The sequence below is a fragment of the Bicyclus anynana genome, chromosome 27 (genome assembly GCF_947172395.1).
Source record: "Bicyclus anynana chromosome 27, ilBicAnyn1.1, whole genome shotgun sequence".
Lineage (NCBI taxonomy): Eukaryota > Metazoa > Arthropoda > Insecta > Lepidoptera > Nymphalidae > Bicyclus > Bicyclus anynana.
The window spans coordinates 6,299,569-6,317,700 of NC_069109.1; the positions used below are offsets into that span (position 1 = coordinate 6,299,569).

An 18,132-nucleotide genomic window follows, 5' to 3' on the forward strand; every position below is an offset into this window, starting at 1 on the left:
TTATTTCCCAAATCTTTAACAATCTTTAAAGATTTTCCGGATGCGGTAAACAATCTTCTAAAAGATACCAATATACTCACGAACGTACATAAGCGGAAACTAAAGAATTATTTTTTGGGACAGCCTGTGTAGCGTCGCAGCACCGGTTCACTCACACTTTTTTTTTAACTACCCTATAATGATTATTCTTGGTATTTATCCTCTTCTGTTTGTTAATCTGTTTATTTATCCTCTTCTGTTTGTTAATAATGTTCTGTTTGTTCATAAATATTGTATTATGCAATAATAACCAGTGCACAGTAAAACCAACTGTGGTTTGTGTTGCACTATGGCTAGGCTTAATTTAAATGTGTTGTTTGTTGAATAATAAATAAATAAATAAATAACAGCCAAATCCAATAGCTTTTGCGTAAAAGACTTCATAGCATAATTACAATAAATTTTCCGCAAATTACGCAAGAAACGTGGTTTCTTTCGGGACGACCTATGTGTGTTAATCCAGAGGATTAAAGGGTCTATCTTAATTTTAAATTTCAGCCAAATCGGTTCAGTAATTGCGAGTAACAAACATCCAAACCAACTTTCGTGTTCATAATATTTGTAGGATCACATTCACTAATAACGTGATTTGTATTGGTAAAATAAATTACAAATATGGCGGTGACCACTTACCCTTAGCGGAGCCGTTGCGGTCGGCCTTGTACTTGCCGATGGGCTCCATCTGAATACCGTCCATCTCACGACCACGGCATGCCGGCAGCTAGCTGCAAGTGAATACAGGCAGGCGTCACTTTGACGAAGTTTATTATGAACAAACTAACTGCACCTTTTTTTGACGGCCTCCGTGGCGCAGTGCTATGCGCGGTGGATTTACAAGACGAAGGTCCCCGGCTGAGCCGATTAAGGTTGTCTTAATTGGTCCAGGTCTGGCTGGTGGGAGGCTTTGGCCGTGGCTAGTTACCACCCTACCGACAAAGACGTACCGCAAAGCGATTTATCAAAAAAATCAAAATCAAAAATCATTTATTTCAAGCAGGCTCAGTTTACAAGCACTTTTGACACGTCAGTTGACTATTTGTAAAGATTCTACCACCGGTTCGGAAGGCAGGTTCTGCTGAGAAGATACCGGCAAGAAACTCAACAGTTGCTCTTTTAGCGTCCCGGTACGATGTCGTGTAGAAACCGAAAGGGGTGTGGGCTTTCATCCTCCTCCTAACAAGTCAGCCCGCTTCCTTCTTAGATTGCATCGTCACTTACCATCATGTGAGATTGTAATCAAGGGCTAACTTGTAAAGAATAAAAAAAGAACCCCTGCGGTGTTACTCGCGAAAATAAATATTTAATTTTTTATTTAATTTACACCAATATTATAAAGCTGAAGAGTTTGTTTGTTTGAACGCGCTAATCTCAGGAACTACTGGTCCGATTTTAAAAATTATTGCAGTGTTAGATAGCCCATTTATCGAGGAACGCCTCTGCCTCCGATTCCGGAGGGTGTGGGTTCGAATCCGGTCCGGATTTTCAGTTGTGTGTATTTTAAGAAATTAAATATCACGTGTCTCAAACGGTGAAGGAAAAACATCGTGACGAAACCTGCATGCCTGAGAATTTACTTAAGTCTCTACGTGTGTGAAGTCTGCCAATCCGCATTGGGCCAGCGTGGTGGACTATTTGCCTAACCCCTCTTATTCTGAGAGGAGACTCGAGCTCAGCAGTGAGCTTGGTTGATAATGATATTGATATTTATTTTAAGCGAGCATTTTTGTTGCTTTTGTTATTTACCTTTACCCGTTATTTAGACCCCCTAAATAATTTCGGTACAGGGCCCTTGCGAGGCAAGTTACGTCACTGGCATTAATATGATCAAGTTAACACGTTTGCTGCGGTACGAGGTCAATTAACCTCGTACCACACCACAAAATTTTAGTGCGAGGTCAAAAAACCTCGCATTACACGGCACGAGGTCAAAAAACCTCGTATTGCATGGCACGAGGTCAATTAACCTCGTACCACACCACAGAAAGTTTTAGTACGAGGTTAAAAAATCTCGTATTTTATTGGTAAATTACTGAAAAATTAGTGCCGCAGCAAACGTGTTAACACTTAGAGTGCGCGATAAACAGTGCGGGGTCACGCCTCCCGTGACTCTAGAGGGGATAATGACGTCATTATGATTACGTCACACGCCGCGGCTTTTCATGCATTCACTTGCATGTGTTAAGAGGCGGCGAGAGAGAAATTACTTTTCTTAATGTTATTGAATGGTAGAGTTGCCGTGTGTCTTCTAACAGTGTAATTCATAGACGTTGTAGGAGCACCCCCAGGGGATCATTCACCCGCTGAGTGTCAAATTCTCAAACAAATAGACTTTAAATTCGACACTCAGCGGCTGAATGATCCCCTGGGGGTGCCCCTACAACGTCTATGAATTCCATTGTAACAGTACTAAACCCCAACTCAAAAGGGTTTTACCACAAAGAAGATGGTCCATTTCAAGTCTCTCGTACCCTGTATCATTAAAATGTAAAAAATACAAGGATTTTATTACAATATAAATGAGTGAATAAGTCTAACTAAATAAAATTAAAACCCAAGTTTTTGAGTTATATCAAGATGGCGCCCATAGAACTATGACTTGACAATTGACAGCAAACGTCAATTCGACTACTTCATTGAAAACGTCATCAATCCGCCATTATTGCTCAATAATGTTGCGTTTCTTGGGAGAGAATGAACATTATTAGAAAGAATTAAAGTAAATTCGTAGATTTGTATAATCAAAAATAGTTAAAAAATATTTTTTTTTTATATTTGCCAGGGTACAATGACTGGACCTGGGTTCCGTACAAATTTGGACCATCTCCTTTATAACACATAGATAGTGTGTCGTAGTCGCAAGATTGTAAACAGTTTTATGTGCCCCGAATCGGGAGCCCTTGATGCATCGCTACGCTGCGATAAATACCTACCTATTTTCATACATACAGGGCCCCTGCAAGGCACGCTACGACTCTGGTAATATGATCAAGTTACCACTCTAGCCAGTGTTGAGTGCGCAGTCAAAGAGTGCGGGGTCACGCCTCCCGCGACTCTAGTGGGAATTATGACGTCATTATTATTGCGTCACACGCAACTGCTTTGATGCTTTCATTTATAGGGTTGAAGGGACGAGGAAAATATTACTTTGCTGCATAGGTACGGCGACAGTCGCCTTTATGATGTTTATAATACGTATTATTATCGTGAGTCGTCAAGAGTGTAACGAAATGTCACCCGCACCATCCTACATGAAACGAACTGTAGTATCGTTGCCATGTTTCTTCTAATAGTACTAAACTGTTGACTGTTGTGGCGAGGTGCCTAATACTGTGTCAAAAATCTGAATCAGACTTAATGGTGTTACTCGAATTATGACATTTTATAATACAAAGCATAGGTAATTGTTATATTAATAAAGAACAATGTCTTATCGTCAATAAAACGTGGTGCCTCAACTTCACTATGAATCATTAGCTGCGTAAAGAAAATTCCTTCCTGCAATCCCTAGTCCCTTGCAATGTGCAGGCATAACTTATGATCAAGTTACCACTCTAGCCAGTGTTGAGTGCGCAGTCAAAGATGAGTGCGCGTCAAAGAGTGCGGGGTCACGCCTCCCGTGACTCTAGTGGGAATTATGACGTCATTATGATTGCGTCACACGCAACGGCTTTGATGCTTTCATTTGTATGTGTTAAGGGGCGGCGGGAGAAATTACTTTCCTTAAAGTTTCAACTGGTAGTAATACCAACTTAAAAAAAAAGAATATTTGCCATTATGTTTTAAACTAGCGGACGCTCGCGACTTCGTCCGCGTGAAAATCGATATAAACTTTCCCTATTTCACACCCTTCTATTATAAATAGAAGGGTGTGAAATAGTGTTCGCATGTTTTATTCATAATAAATAATCCACTAAAATATAACGCAAAATCTAAGCGATTTATATTAAAAAAAACTTCAACCATTTTTAGTAATTCACATAGGTACCACTTTTTACAAATTTAACATGAAAAATTTAAGGGCTTTCATTACAACCCCTATTACACCCCATTTTGGTTTTATTTTCGCGACAAAAAGTATCCTAAGATCATCTACATGTTATGGTCTTGAATTTTGCCAAGTTTCATTTGAATTCATTTAGTAGTTTCAGCGTGATGCTCGTGCATCAAAAACACGGGACAGGCAGACAAATTCCAGTTCCATCCAATTTTAAAATATAAAAAAAAGAAATACTTTATGGATAAACGCGCGTGTCACCCCTGTTTACAGTTGGGCGCATGTTTTCTTTGCTTGCTCTTTTATGAAAGGGCATAGACTAAAGAGGATGAGCACTTAGTACATTGGAGTGCGTTCTGTTAAAGCTTTGTGCGAGATAGGCGGTTTATGGTATTTGTGTTTTTTTTTTGTGCAGAGATATTAATGGAAGTAGTACGTTATTTTGATTATCAATAAATCGCTTTTAAAGAATTAAAATATTGGTAACTAATTGCAAAAAGTAGGTTCTGTATTCAACCCATAATATCCGGCTCACTGCTGAGCACGAGCCTACTTTCAGAATCAGAGGGGTTAGAGGAGAGTCCATCACGCTGGCCCAATGCGGATTGGCAGACTTCACACACGCAGAAAAATTAATTCCACGATTGATACCCATATCATGGGAGTGCATTTCAAATAGCCTGTCCGCCATCTTGGACGTCCACCTTATTGGATTTAAGTCACGTGACTATTTTTTTCGTATTCATGACAGCAAACCCTTTCATTTGATATCCATCATGGGGTGGATTTCAAACAGCCAGTGCGCCATCTTGGAGAGGCCGTGATATTGAGTTTGTAATGACGTTTTTTAGCTAGTCATGTATTGTCATCAGAGCTCAGAGCGTGTGTAAAATTTCATAGTAATCGAAGACCGGGAAGTGGGTCAAATTAAGATTCCAAGATTTTCTTACATATATAGTAACAAGTGAAGCTAATATAGACGTGTTAAAAAAAGTTAACTCAGCATGATGAAAATGCACACCAATCCGCAAATCGAACGACTCCTGAACGAAATTCAAAAAGTCTTTCCGTTCAATAATTGCTACAGCTTCCGGTTCCATCCACCGGATATTGACAATCTAGCAACTGTAGCGATGGAACGAGCTATGCTCGGAGTGTCTTGACGTGATCGAATAATTTTTTTTATAGTAATAACTAGTTTGTCCATAGATTTTATCCGTGATAAAAAGTGGGGTTCTGCTCCATGTTTCAATGTACTTTTACAACGATATTTGTATACTAGAGATAGGACACTAGCACGGCAAAACTAAAGCGGACTATAATGTACATAATTGTCTTAATTTCAAGCGGAATTTATTTAAACAAATAATACCTAAATATATTGTCTACAAATTACAATGTCGAGTTGTGTGATCAGGAAATGTAAAAACTATATATTGTGCATAAATATATAATGTAATATATATAACATAATAGTATAAATACAGTGAATATGAACTCTATCTCCGGTTCTGGAGGGTGTGGGTTCGAATCCGGTCCAGGGCATGCACATCCAATTTTTCAGTTGTGTGCATTTTAAGAAATTAAATATCACGTGCCGCAAACAGTGAAGGAAAAACATCGTAAAGAAACCTGCATACCTGAGAATTGTCTTAATTGTTTACGTATGTAAAGTCTGCTAATCCGCATTTAGCCAGCGTGGTGGACTATTGGCCTAACTCCTCTCATTCCGTGAGGAGACTCGAGCTCAGCAGTAAGCCGAATATGGGTTGATATAGTAGTAGTAGTAGCTTTCTGGTGGGTGTCAATTGATTTGATGTAATGTTTAATAGGTTGATAACAAAAGAGTGTGCGTCGTGCAATAATTGTTGAAATCACTGTTGCACATGTTAATATTCTGGTTAAAGCTGAAAAGGAAAGTATCAAAATTGTACAAAATAATTGTAAAAGTACTTGCTCACGAGATTACCTCCATGTGGAATGTTGAGTCAACTATTATAGTTGCAATAGATTTTAGTCAATAGTCATAGATCGAAAAGCTTCGACCAACATCTTAAGAAGCTTTCACTTAACTGTTGGATCAAGAGTCGCATACAGAAGGCAGTGATTCTTGAGACGGCGCGTATTCTGAGGAGGTTCCTCACTCTGGGGCCCTGACCATCGGCTTATATTTTATTAACATAGTTAAGAATTAAACAAAAAACAAATAAATAAATGAGAGAAGAAATAATACTAAATCCTCCATTCATGGGGACATAATATACATACATAAAAAAATTATAATAACAATTAAAAAGTTATAATTGCTTGGTAGAGTCCTAACTTAACCTAATCCTTCAAAACTGTTCGTAGAGTCACTGCTGAAATAGTTGGTTTTGTTTTGTACCAATATTTCTAACCCTTATAAAATATACAAGGAGGGTGTATTAGAAAGAGGGTGATAAAGATCACTTCTTTGCAAAAAATCGATAGCTTGATAGTCGCGAGATACCATAGTTTTAACTTTGATTGGATATTCCCATTTTTTCAATATTTTCGTGTTTTATTAAACATCATTGAATAAATTACATTTGATAAATTGGATTTAAATAGAAATATGAAATTACGATTGGTATCACTATTTTTATGAGAAAACTCTAAAATTAAATATTATATATGTCATGATACAGAAATTTATTATCTTTCACATTTCGTTCGAAAGGTTGATTTCTGAACAGCTGTATAAATAAAATCCATAGATAAAAGATAAAATCATATTCAATGTAGATCTTTATGTACTGTGTATCGACTCTTAAATAAATGATCTTTCAATGATATTCAAGTACGCATGCCTTTGAAAATACCTAAATAAATTGCAAAGAGGTAAATAATTGATAAATATTTAAAAAAAAATTATGATATCTATGGTAACCTGTTTTTTTTTTGCGATTCGTCTCCTGCGGATAAGCAAAAGTCGGTACCATACTGCATAAATATTGTCGAATTACAATGCATAAATATTGCAAAGGACCGAATAATGGAAATCCAAGGCAGATTTTGATTTATGCAATTGGAAAAAATCGTAGAACATTGTACCTATATATTATTAAAAACATCTATATAAGCGTTCTTATATTAAATCTTCTAAGATGGGTAGTGGGATTAAATATTAATATTTAATATATTATATACTCGTAAGTATCTTTGGTAGAGAAAATGCAGTGGGAAACCATGGATATAACAAAAATACAACTGAGGTTTATTCCATCTAATATACTTATTCAATCATTAGGTAGATAACACTTGGCTTCATAAATCTGCAGGTATAGGTACCTATTTAAAACATGGTCGGGCTTACACAATTTTATCCCAAAAACTTTGAACGGATGAAAACAAAATTTGGCAAAGATATAGATTATAATCTTGTACCTATAGCACATGCTTATTTTTATATCAATACTCAATGATATTTTATACAAGAGATAGGGCACTAGAGCATTAAAACTGAGGTGGACAAATGTGCATAATTGTCTTAATTTCATTTAGTCACTCATTAAACAACGAACGTTATTTAAACACACAATATTGTCTACAATGTCGAGTTGTGTATTTAGGAAACGTAAAAACTATAAATACATAAATATTTACTAAACGAATACATGTGAACGAAATGCGTATGTTGAGATGGATGTGTGGTGAGACAAGAATAGACAAAATAAGGAATGAGTATATAAGAGGAAGTCTGAAGGTGGCGCCAGTGACAGAAAAAATGAGGAGTAGAAGGTTAGCTTGGTATGGACATGTAATGCGGAGAGAGGAAAGTCATATTACTAGAAAAATGTTGAATGTGCAAGTGGAAGGACATAAGAGGAGAGGAAGGCCAAAGAAAAGATGGTTGGATTGTGTGAAAGAGGACATGTGTGTAAAAGGAGTGGATGATGAGTTGACGAGTAATAGCGACGAATGGAAAAGATTGACATATTTTTCCGACCCCACTTAAGTGGGATAAGGATAAGGAGATGATGATTTGATGTAAGTAAACACAAAATTGTACATGTGAGCTCAATGGAGTCACTAAATTCGGATCACTTTTTAAGTCATTTTGTAGGCATGTCTATAGTATAAAAAAAACATTGTCAATACTCCTTTTTTTTCTAAAAAACGTACCTATGCAGATGAAACCACAAAGTAGAGTACAACCAATAAATAAAAAAAAACTCACCTGTATTAAAACTCACAAAAAAGATACACACACAATGCGAGCACTATATTCAATTGTTTATTTTAAAACACACAACTTTTTTTTCACACGTAAAATGCGGTTTTACTGTGAAAAACAGTCACGTTCACTTCGAATGAAGGCAAGATGCGAAATGTTGGGTCGATCGATTTTCCCCGAGAAAACTGTGGATGAAACGGCTATATAGTTGTTGGGGGGTGAGAATGAGACAGGCTATGGGGTGAGAGAGAGGGGTAGAATGTTTATTTGTGGGTGTATTGAACCCTCTGGAAATTAGCGTTCCGTGGGGCGTTACTATTGGTTTACGTTTAGTGAGATTTCTCGAATATTGCAATCATTTTTGATTTCGATTCCCATGATGAGTATGGGTGTTTTCCATTGTCTGGGTATACTTTTTATTATATAAGTAGTATATAAATATATAGCCCAGTGGATACGACATCTGCCCATCTGCCGGTTTGAAACCGGTTTGGGGCATGCACCTCCAACTTTTCAGTTGTGTGCATTTTAATAAATTAAATATCATGTGTCTCAAACGGTGAAGGAAAAACATCGTGAGGAAACCTGTATACCTGAGAATTATCTGCGTGTGTCCGCATTGGGCCAGCGTGGTGGACTAACCCTTCTTATTCTGAGAGGAGACTCGTGCTCATATTATCATATAAATTTATGATAAAACTATGTGTGTATTGTGTATATTTATTCATATACTTCTTTAAAAATAACGCGTTTTTTTATTATAAAACTGTATCAAATTAATTTGCATTCTACATCTTTAGCTTTACGTAGTTGATGTCTCTTGGACCAGTAAAAAGCGTTTTGGCATTCCAGTCGTGATTCGCACTGCGAAGTTATGGAAGTTATCTTCCAGCTACCATTTTCCTTGCCACCTACAACATGGGTATCAAGTCAAGATCGAAAAGGCGTCTTCTAGGCAAGCGCATTCTACCGTTCGTAGTACGTGGCCTAAAAATTGCGTGTGTTTTTTTGATTTGTTACGCTTTAACTACTTAATTCGATTTTTAAAAAAATCGACTATTCTTTCCGACAAATTAAAAAAATTAATAATTGATATTATATATTGAATAGACTTCGAAACTACTAAACCGATTTAAAAAATGTTTTCACTATTGTGAAGCTACACTATCCCCAAGTGCTATAGGCTATATTTTATTCCTGTATTCCTACAGGAATAGGAACGTATGCTAGTTAAATATATCTATCTAGCTTATAGCCAAGTATTTTTTTTATTGCATGGAAGGAAAGGGTGTTGATTTTTTTATTTAACGAAAATAAAAAAAAATATATTGTCAATGGTAACGCCGCAGCTCACAGTAGCTTCAGCCCTCAATATGTGGAGCAGTGGGATGTAGGGATGCTGTGAGCACACATGTTGTGTTCACTGACTGGTTGCCGCCTCTAGAAGTGCTTGTTTATAGTCTATGGTAACGCCGCAAACGGTAGCTTCTACTATGTTTATATTGCAGGTATTTTTTTCATTATCAGCCTATTTTAACGGCCCAATACAAAGCCTCCCTCCCTCCATTATCACCATCATCATATTATCAGCCGATGAAGTCCACTGCAGGACATAGGCCTTTTGTATGCACTTCCAAACATCACGATCCTGAGCCGCCTGCATCCAGCGAATGTCTTCGACTCGCTTGATGTCGTCAGTCCACCTGGTGGGGGGTCGACCGACACTGCGCTTTCTAGTGCACGGTCGCCATTCCAGTACCTTGGGACCCGAACATTCATCGGCTCTTCGAACTATATGCCCCGCCCATTGCCACTTCAGCTTCGCGACTTTTTGAGTTATGTCGGTGACTTTGGTTCTTCTGCGGATCTCCTCATTTTCGATACTCCGAGCATAGCTCGTTCCATCGCTCGCTGTGTGGCTCATAGCCTTCTTTTGAGACCAATTAGCGACCAAGTCTCGGAACCATAGGTCATCACTGGCAACACGCACTGTTCATAGACTTTTGTCTACAGGCACTGAAGAATTTCGGATGAAAAGATATCGGGGAGTTTCCCGAATGCAGCCCAGCCGAGATGGATTCAGCGGTTCACCTCTTTCTCGAAATTGGACCTACCTAACTGGATCATATGTCCTAGGTATATGTATTCGTCTACAAAGTCGAGTCGTCCCTCCTATATGAAGCTTTGACCCATAGACGGCCGCGTGGCGCAGTGGGTAGTGACCCTCCTTTCTGCATCCACGGCCGTGGGTTCGATTCCCACAACTGGAAAATATTTGTGTGATGAGCATGGGTGTTTTCCTGTATCTGTGTGTATTTATACATTATATATGTATTTATTTGTAGTATATAATTGTATATTAATATTATAATATCAACTATCTTAGTACCCATAACACAAGCTACTCTGTATGCTTACTTTGGGGCTAGATAGTGATGTGTATTGTTTAAGTATATTTATTATTATTATTATTTATTTATTTATTTATTATTATTATTACGCACGCTGCTAGCTACGCCACTCGCTACGCAGTTCGCTGCGCCGTTCGCTACGCAATAAGCTACGATGTTCGCTACGTTTCTATCTACAGTGCTCGCTACGATGCTCGCTACAGTTCTCGCTACGGTGGTTGCTATGCTAGACGCAACTCACTAAAGTAATGTGGATTGTTGGGCTTAATTCTTAGGGTAAATAGTCACGTGGGTTCGATCCCTACCTGCTGGATTATTGTCGTATCCACTCCTAACATCGGCTTTTCCGACTAGTTAGTCATAATATTAGTCATATTTAAAAAATATGACAAATAGTTTGTGTACGGAAAATGTTCTAACGATACGATGTCGTGTAGAAACCGAAAGGGGTGTGAAATTTCATCTTCCTCCTAACAAGTTAGCTCGCTTCCATCTTAGATTGCAGCATCACTTACCATCAGGTGAGATTGTTGTCAAAGGCTAACATTTTTAACAACTCATATTCATCTCACTGTTGAGCATAAATCTCCTCTCAGAATAAGAGGGGTTATGCCTTAGTCCACAACGCTGATCCATTGCAGATTGGCAGACTTCACACACGTAGAGAATTGAGAAAATTCTCACGATGTTTTTCTTTTACCGTTTGAGACACGTATTATTTTCTTAAAAGGAAGGAGGAGATCCGCAGACGAACCAAAGTCACTGACACAGCTCAGCGAGTCGCGAAGCTGAAGTGGCAATGGGCAGGCCACATAGTTCAAAGAGCCGATGGACGGACAGGGTCGCTATTCCAGCACCTTGGGAGCCCCAAGGTGCTGGAATGGCGACCCCGCACCGGAATGCGAAGTGTTGGTCAACCCCCAAGGTGGACCGTGGATATCAAGCGGGTTGCAGGGAGCCGCTGGATGCTGGCGTCTCGAGATCGTTGCTTGGAGGTCGATATTATAACGTCGAAATGTGTTAACTTGATGCACGGCTTGGGTGTTAGGTCTATTTTCGTTACGGAATTTCTTGATTCGGTCGCCGCGCTAAAAACCTGCGATAAAAACCATGCAATAGCTTAAAAAAAACAAAAATAAACGCGTAACATCTCACTGGCGACAGGTAAGTAAGTGTCTGCTACATAATTACAGATAGACAGTACGCAGGAAGATATATTAGTAGGTAGGTATGTTGGATGTTAGCTTTTTATGGATAAGCCGGAAATGTAAACTAGGCTACGAGTGTGAGGTGCCATTGTTTCGGTTTTCGGCTCGATGTATGGAAGCTTTTCTTTAGATTTTTAATAAGTGGACAAGGGTCTGTAGCCAATCACAAGACATATTTTTTTTTTTAATAAAAGAATATTTGTCATATCTTTAAAATATGACCAATATTCTCATTCCCTTCCAACTAGTCGGGAAAGACTGTATTAGGAGTGGGTACGACAATAGACCAACGGGGTGGGGATCGAACCACCACCCCTCGGTGATGAGTTCGACCGCTCTTACCGTTGAGCTATTAAGGCATTTGTTCAGTTGTTGATCGGAACTTTCATTCCCATACATTTGGTTAGTTTTCGAAGCGTTAACGTTTGTAGAAAGAGATTCGACGTGCCACTTGGCTAAGGGCCAAGTGCTGGTAGGACTCGCCCACGGAGGATTCCGTACCATTTAATCATACCGTTACCTTTTCTCTATAAATGTGACGAAAATTCATAGTTTTAGTTCAACGGAATATTGTTTAAATTATATTGGTCGTAGCCCGAACTTTGAGTGTTAAACGCATGTTGTTTTGACGAACTTTTTGTTGCGTTGAGACATGTTGTTGTAGCCTACACGACGAAGTTAAGCGCGTGTATAGTGGACTATACATATCTGGACATTGAAGTGCATAGTGACGGGGTAGCGGATTGCTGTGGCCTGCAGACTGGTGAATACATTGAAATACATATCGCCCGTCAGCTAAGGTCTTTCGTTTCGCAGTGTTGCGCCGTATTGCGAACGCCCGGTTTCCCACTGGATCAGTTGATGGGCCCCTGATCAATTCGCGTGGGAGCCGGAGGTTTGCCCACAAAATAATGTATGGGTACTTACTTTGATATTATTAATTATTATGTATTTATTATTCTGGTGTCTACTGATACAGGTCTAGTGCTATACTATATTTTTTTTTTATTATTATTATTTAACAAACAACACATTGAAATTAAGCCTAACCATAGTGCAACACAAACCACAGTTAGTTTTACTGTGCACTGGTTATTATTGCATACAATAAATACAATATTTAGGAACAAACAGAACATTATTAACAAACAGAAGAGGATAAATAAACAGATTAACAAACAGAAGAGGATAAATACCAAGAATAAACATTATAGGGTAGTTAAAAAAAAAAGTGTGAGTGAACCGGTGCTGCGACGCTACACAGGCCGTCCCAAAAAATAATTCTTTAGTTTCCGCTTATGTACGTTCGTGAGTATATTGGTATCTTTTAGAAGATTCTTTACCGCATCCGGAAAATCGTTAAAGATTGTTGGAACAATATATTCCAGCCTTCTCTTACCATACCCATTTATGAAGTTCGGTACATACAATTTACATTTTTTTGAACTTCTTAGTTGTTTATTGTATGTAATTTCCTTCAGTTTAGGTTTTATTTGAAGGTACTGCTCTGTTATTATGGAATATTTTGTTATTACGTCTATTGGCATTAATTTACAGTAATTAAATATAACCGTTTTCCCCCCAAAGGGCAGAAAACGATTATTTAGGTTTCAGCCGAAGCTTGATCCACTTACGAGATTACCCTCCAAATTTTGCCCGTTTGCAGTGTTCCTACCCTACATTTCACTGGGTAAATGAGGTTTTGACATAACATCACGCCGTCATCCGCCGGCATGTCGCTTGACAGTTGTCAATGTCAATCAGTACTCTCGTAAGCCGGCAAGGCATGAAATTTTAGTGGATCAAGCTTCGGCTGAAACCTAAATAATCGTTTTCTGCCCTTTGGGGGGAAAACGGTTATATTTAGGTGTTCGAGCCTTCAGCTTGATCCACTTACGAGATGTGTTTATATTCTGCCGGCGATGGCAAGGCGTACTGTGATGACCATTTTTATGATAGTAAAAGAAATGATAATCATTATACATGTAAATTAATGATCAACGACGTTTAAATTATCAGTATATAAATCAGTATATTATCAGTGATTATCATAGAGACAAAATATTTTTCTCATCTCTGAAGTAATTAACCTGATATCAAATTTAATTGATATTAAAATTATTGTCATTTAATTAATCACAGTTATTAATGTAGATTTCACCCAAAAGTAACACACATATTTTTATTAATTGATATTTTATTTAATGGTAAAAACAAAACCTATACAACCCATATATTCATTTAAATTGGTGTAAATATGCTGCACTTAATGCTGTAAAGTAGTAAAGTAAACCTCAAAACATCTGAGGAACTTCTTCAAGACAGCGTATTGACTACCTACTTTAAATTTCTATTGTATTTTATTAAATCTGTATTTACAGATGCTTTTAAAATTATCTGAGAAAGCTGAAAACGTGCTAATTTCAATAAGCTTCGCAGTTATACCGAAATAACTGCGAGCAGCTACTTTAATCTTTGTCTTCTGCTAGACATAACAAACAAACCAGATTCATTGACATGTCCAATAATTTCTTTACCCAAATATAACAAATTTGTAATATCAGTTTGTACTAATAGATATAGCCCTCTGACTACATAAAGTTAACCAAACCAATGTTTGATCTGTATTTTGTCAGAACCGTACTGTGTATAGTCAAAACATGAACTCTCCACTCAAGATAAAAACAAGGAGTCATGACATGCTACTTAAAATAAGCTATCAGTTGAGTATTTAAATAGACTCATAGGTGACCAACCATGTTAGAGGTTTTGGTTTTAAAATTGGTTTCAATGCTAGTCTAACTTTAGGTTGATCAAGTACCTAGGTAATTATCTACTCGATAATTTTTGGGTTTATAAACCTATTTGACTAAGGATTTCTAAAGATCAATAGTTCTGAGTACGAGTTCTGATTTATTTATTAAGTATTTGCTAAAATGAAGTCCTACCGAAGTAGGATCTAACTGTTAACCCATTCCAACATATCCAGGCTTGATTACACGTATTAATTGTGAATTTACGCCAAGCTGTTTCTAAAATATTCTGTCCTCTGTTGCCAAGGACCTTAGTAGTACAGCAAGCACATACAATATGTTACTGAATGTGACCTGGTGGTACTCGCGAAAGAAATGTTAGATTGTTAATTGTAAATGGTTGCCTCTTGGTTCTCTGGTACAATGGAGACCTGGAGAAGAGGAATATCATAAACTTTCTCTCCTATCTGGAGCTACCAGAAGATAGGTTCTCAAGCAGTGATTAAGATGTCTCGAATTGAAGGTACTAGCGTTGAAGTCTTTGCTGAAGACGTCGACGAATGGGCAATACTAGAAAAGCAATCATATTTTAGATTGGTTAAATCACTGCCCTTGTACTGGTAAACAAGTCTACTTCTGGCTTTTCCATCACCTTGAATGTTGTCTGAAGAGCTTCGTAACTTTAGAATTTAATCTAGCAATTCTAATAATCGGTATAGACCCGTCTATAATCCCAGAAAAGTACCTGGCTTAGGTATATTTGAAGTTGGTTAGCTAAATCTAGAATTTACTGCTTAATGCAAAGAGGTATAGATTTATATATTTGTTATCTTCTTGAAATATTGCATACAGTTTTTTCTATCTAAGGTCCTTTCTCACTCTCTCTCTCTCAGAAAATCCAATACAATCCATAATATCTCTTTAAGCTTGTGTCAAACATGTTGCCGTTCATTTTAGAAACTGTTTATGAATATTAAGTTTCTTATAGTTCTCTACTGAATCCTACTGCATCTGGTGTTATAAAATTTCAAGTAGATGGTCTTCTCTAATACGTATGTAGATATTTCTTTATGAGTAAGTAGCATTTCTTGACTGTTCTTTTGTACTGTCTTTGGCGACATACAGGCGATTTTCCTATTTGTGTTGACATGAGATTGAATTTTCGATAGTTTATATAGATACCACCCAATATTGGGTAGCTGTATCTACCACCTATATGATGAATAGAGGCAGTATGCTTGAATCGTTGTTAAAAAGAATATCATCTATAAGTAAAGTAACTAAGTATAAGTAGGATGAAATCTGAATTACTTAGCTAAATATATAGCTTTTGTGGGCAAGAGTAATTAATTAATACGGCCATATTTTCCCCTTGAAGGAGAAGGAAATATTTATTCGTTCCTAACTCTCTTAATTTCCCCACAATATATGTAGTATATGAAAAAATTTCCATAGATTAATTTTAAATCTATCATATATGACAGATTGACAAACTTAGAGAAGAAATGCAAACAAAGTGTAATTTTAGATCCAGGCACACTTAATTAAGTGCATGAATATTTTGAGCACTAAGATCTTTTCTGACTTCAAATATAATTTATTTATTTTTCCTTCTCATATTTAGTTCGTGGACATTTTCTCGAGCCAGAGCTTCTATGGAGTGACCTGTTTTAATTGGGTCTGGTACCGGGAATCGAACCCGAGCCTTTATGTGTGAGCCAAGTATCTAGCCAATAATGACTAACCCATACCGGAAAATATTTATTTATTACATCTTGCATTTTAATATGATAAAGCCAGTTGACTTTCGGTGGCTAAATGGGTGTTGTACAGTGAAATACATTGCAAAAGATTGTGGAATCTCTTATTTGAGGTTTTATATATAGGTCTCAGGCATTGTATGATTTCCATCCTTTTTGTATCTAAAGTGCAGTCATGTATCACGAGTATCTGAAGTGCAACATTTACTGTCACTGTCACTGCATTATGAAGTGATTGTCTGTGAACGCGGGGTCATCTTTGCTAATGCACTATTTAGTATTATCTTCAGTCAAGTGAAGACTGGACTGTTGTTGTATATTCGAATATTCGCGAAGCTTCTGGGAATGATATCCTTGCTTGGCTAGGAATTTTTACTGCATGTCCCATTTTGCTTTAAGATAAAGTATTTATCAAAATAAAAAGATTAGATTCCTGGTCTTGCTTGTCTTGCTAAGATAATCTTCTAACTGAACGGGAGCAATCCAACAACATTCAGTATTTATATACTCTAATAACATTGTATGATGCTTGGTTCTAAGATTTTATTACGTTGCTCCAATAAACTTTCTGTGCAAAGTAAATTTTTCTTCCGATACAGTCAAGACGAGGCAACTTCGTCCATAAGGAAGGCCATCAACTGGATCTCTTAAAATATACAAAGCCTCTCAAAATAGAGGAAGGGCAGTAAGGACAAAGAACATCCGTTTTAAAGAACCTATTATCGTATGCATCGATCAGAAAGATTTGTTTCATTGTTGAAAGTAGGAAATAAATCAGGACTCACAGCAGTAGTTAAATAATTATGTTAGCTTCAAATGATAAGTATGCTTTTGCGTTCTCTAAGCCCATGCGAGCTTTAGACACTATAAACATGCGGTAGATGGAGAGTAGGTATAGTGAAACGCAGTAAACGCGTAATTTTCATATTCCACTGAAATCTTTTCTTCGAACACATCCAGGTTTGATGTGTTACCAAGGAGCTTTAATATTGATAATAAAAATTCATCAAGCATTTATAACTTTCTTAAAGACTCCCAATTAACTTGAGTTTACATACGTTATGTATTCCATGATCTATAAAGATCGTCATTAAGCTGATTACTGACGTTCAGGGACCCTGGTAATTGAAAAGTACCCAAATACGCGCCTTAGACTTCAGGCGCGCAGCCGACAAGGCAGCTGTCAGAGGTCACTTAAAGGACAAGCAAATAGCAAATAGCTGACAAATAGGCATCGTAAACGCCGGCCGTCTCAGCCAAAGCATCGACGGACAACTCAGATGACGTCTCAGTTAGCGAATCAGCCGTGCAGCCGACATTCCAGGCGACGCGTTGGTCAACATCCCAGACGACGCGTCAGCCGATATTTTAGACAACGTCTCAATCAGCGAAACAGCCGACATCTCAGACAACACGTCAGCCGACATCTCAGATGAAGTCCCATTAAACGACACCTCAGCCAACGTCTGAGCAGCCGACGTCTTTGCGGCCGACGTCTGCACAGCCGACGTCTCAGCCGACGTCTGCACAGCCGACGTCTGTACAGCCGACGTCTCAGCCGACGTCTGTACAGCCAACGTCTGTACACCCGACGTCTCAGCCGACGTCTGTACAGCCGACGTCACAGCCGACGTCTGAGCAGCCGACGTCTCAGCCGACATCTCGGCTGACGTCTCAGCCGACGTCTGAGCAGCCGACGTCTCAGCTGACGTCTGCGCAGCCGACATCTCGGCCGACGTCTCAGCCGACGTCTGAGCAGCCGACGTCTC

General features: G+C 38.0%; 1 protein-coding gene across 1 annotated transcript in view; it reads right to left on the minus strand.

The window, feature by feature from the left end:
- LOC112046167 (uncharacterized) overlaps positions 1-8,367 on the minus strand; it is a 46,360-nt gene extending 37,993 nt beyond the window's left edge. The window contains exons 1-2 of the mRNA XM_052890107.1: positions 8,235-8,367; positions 673-764 (exon numbers count right to left, since the gene is read on the minus strand). Coding sequence (XP_052746067.1) covers positions 673-736 — 64 coding nt within the window. The 5' untranslated portion in view covers positions 737-764; positions 8,235-8,367. The remainder of the gene's footprint in view (positions 1-672; positions 765-8,234) is intronic.
- Between the last annotated feature and the right edge of the window lie 9,765 nt (positions 8,368-18,132).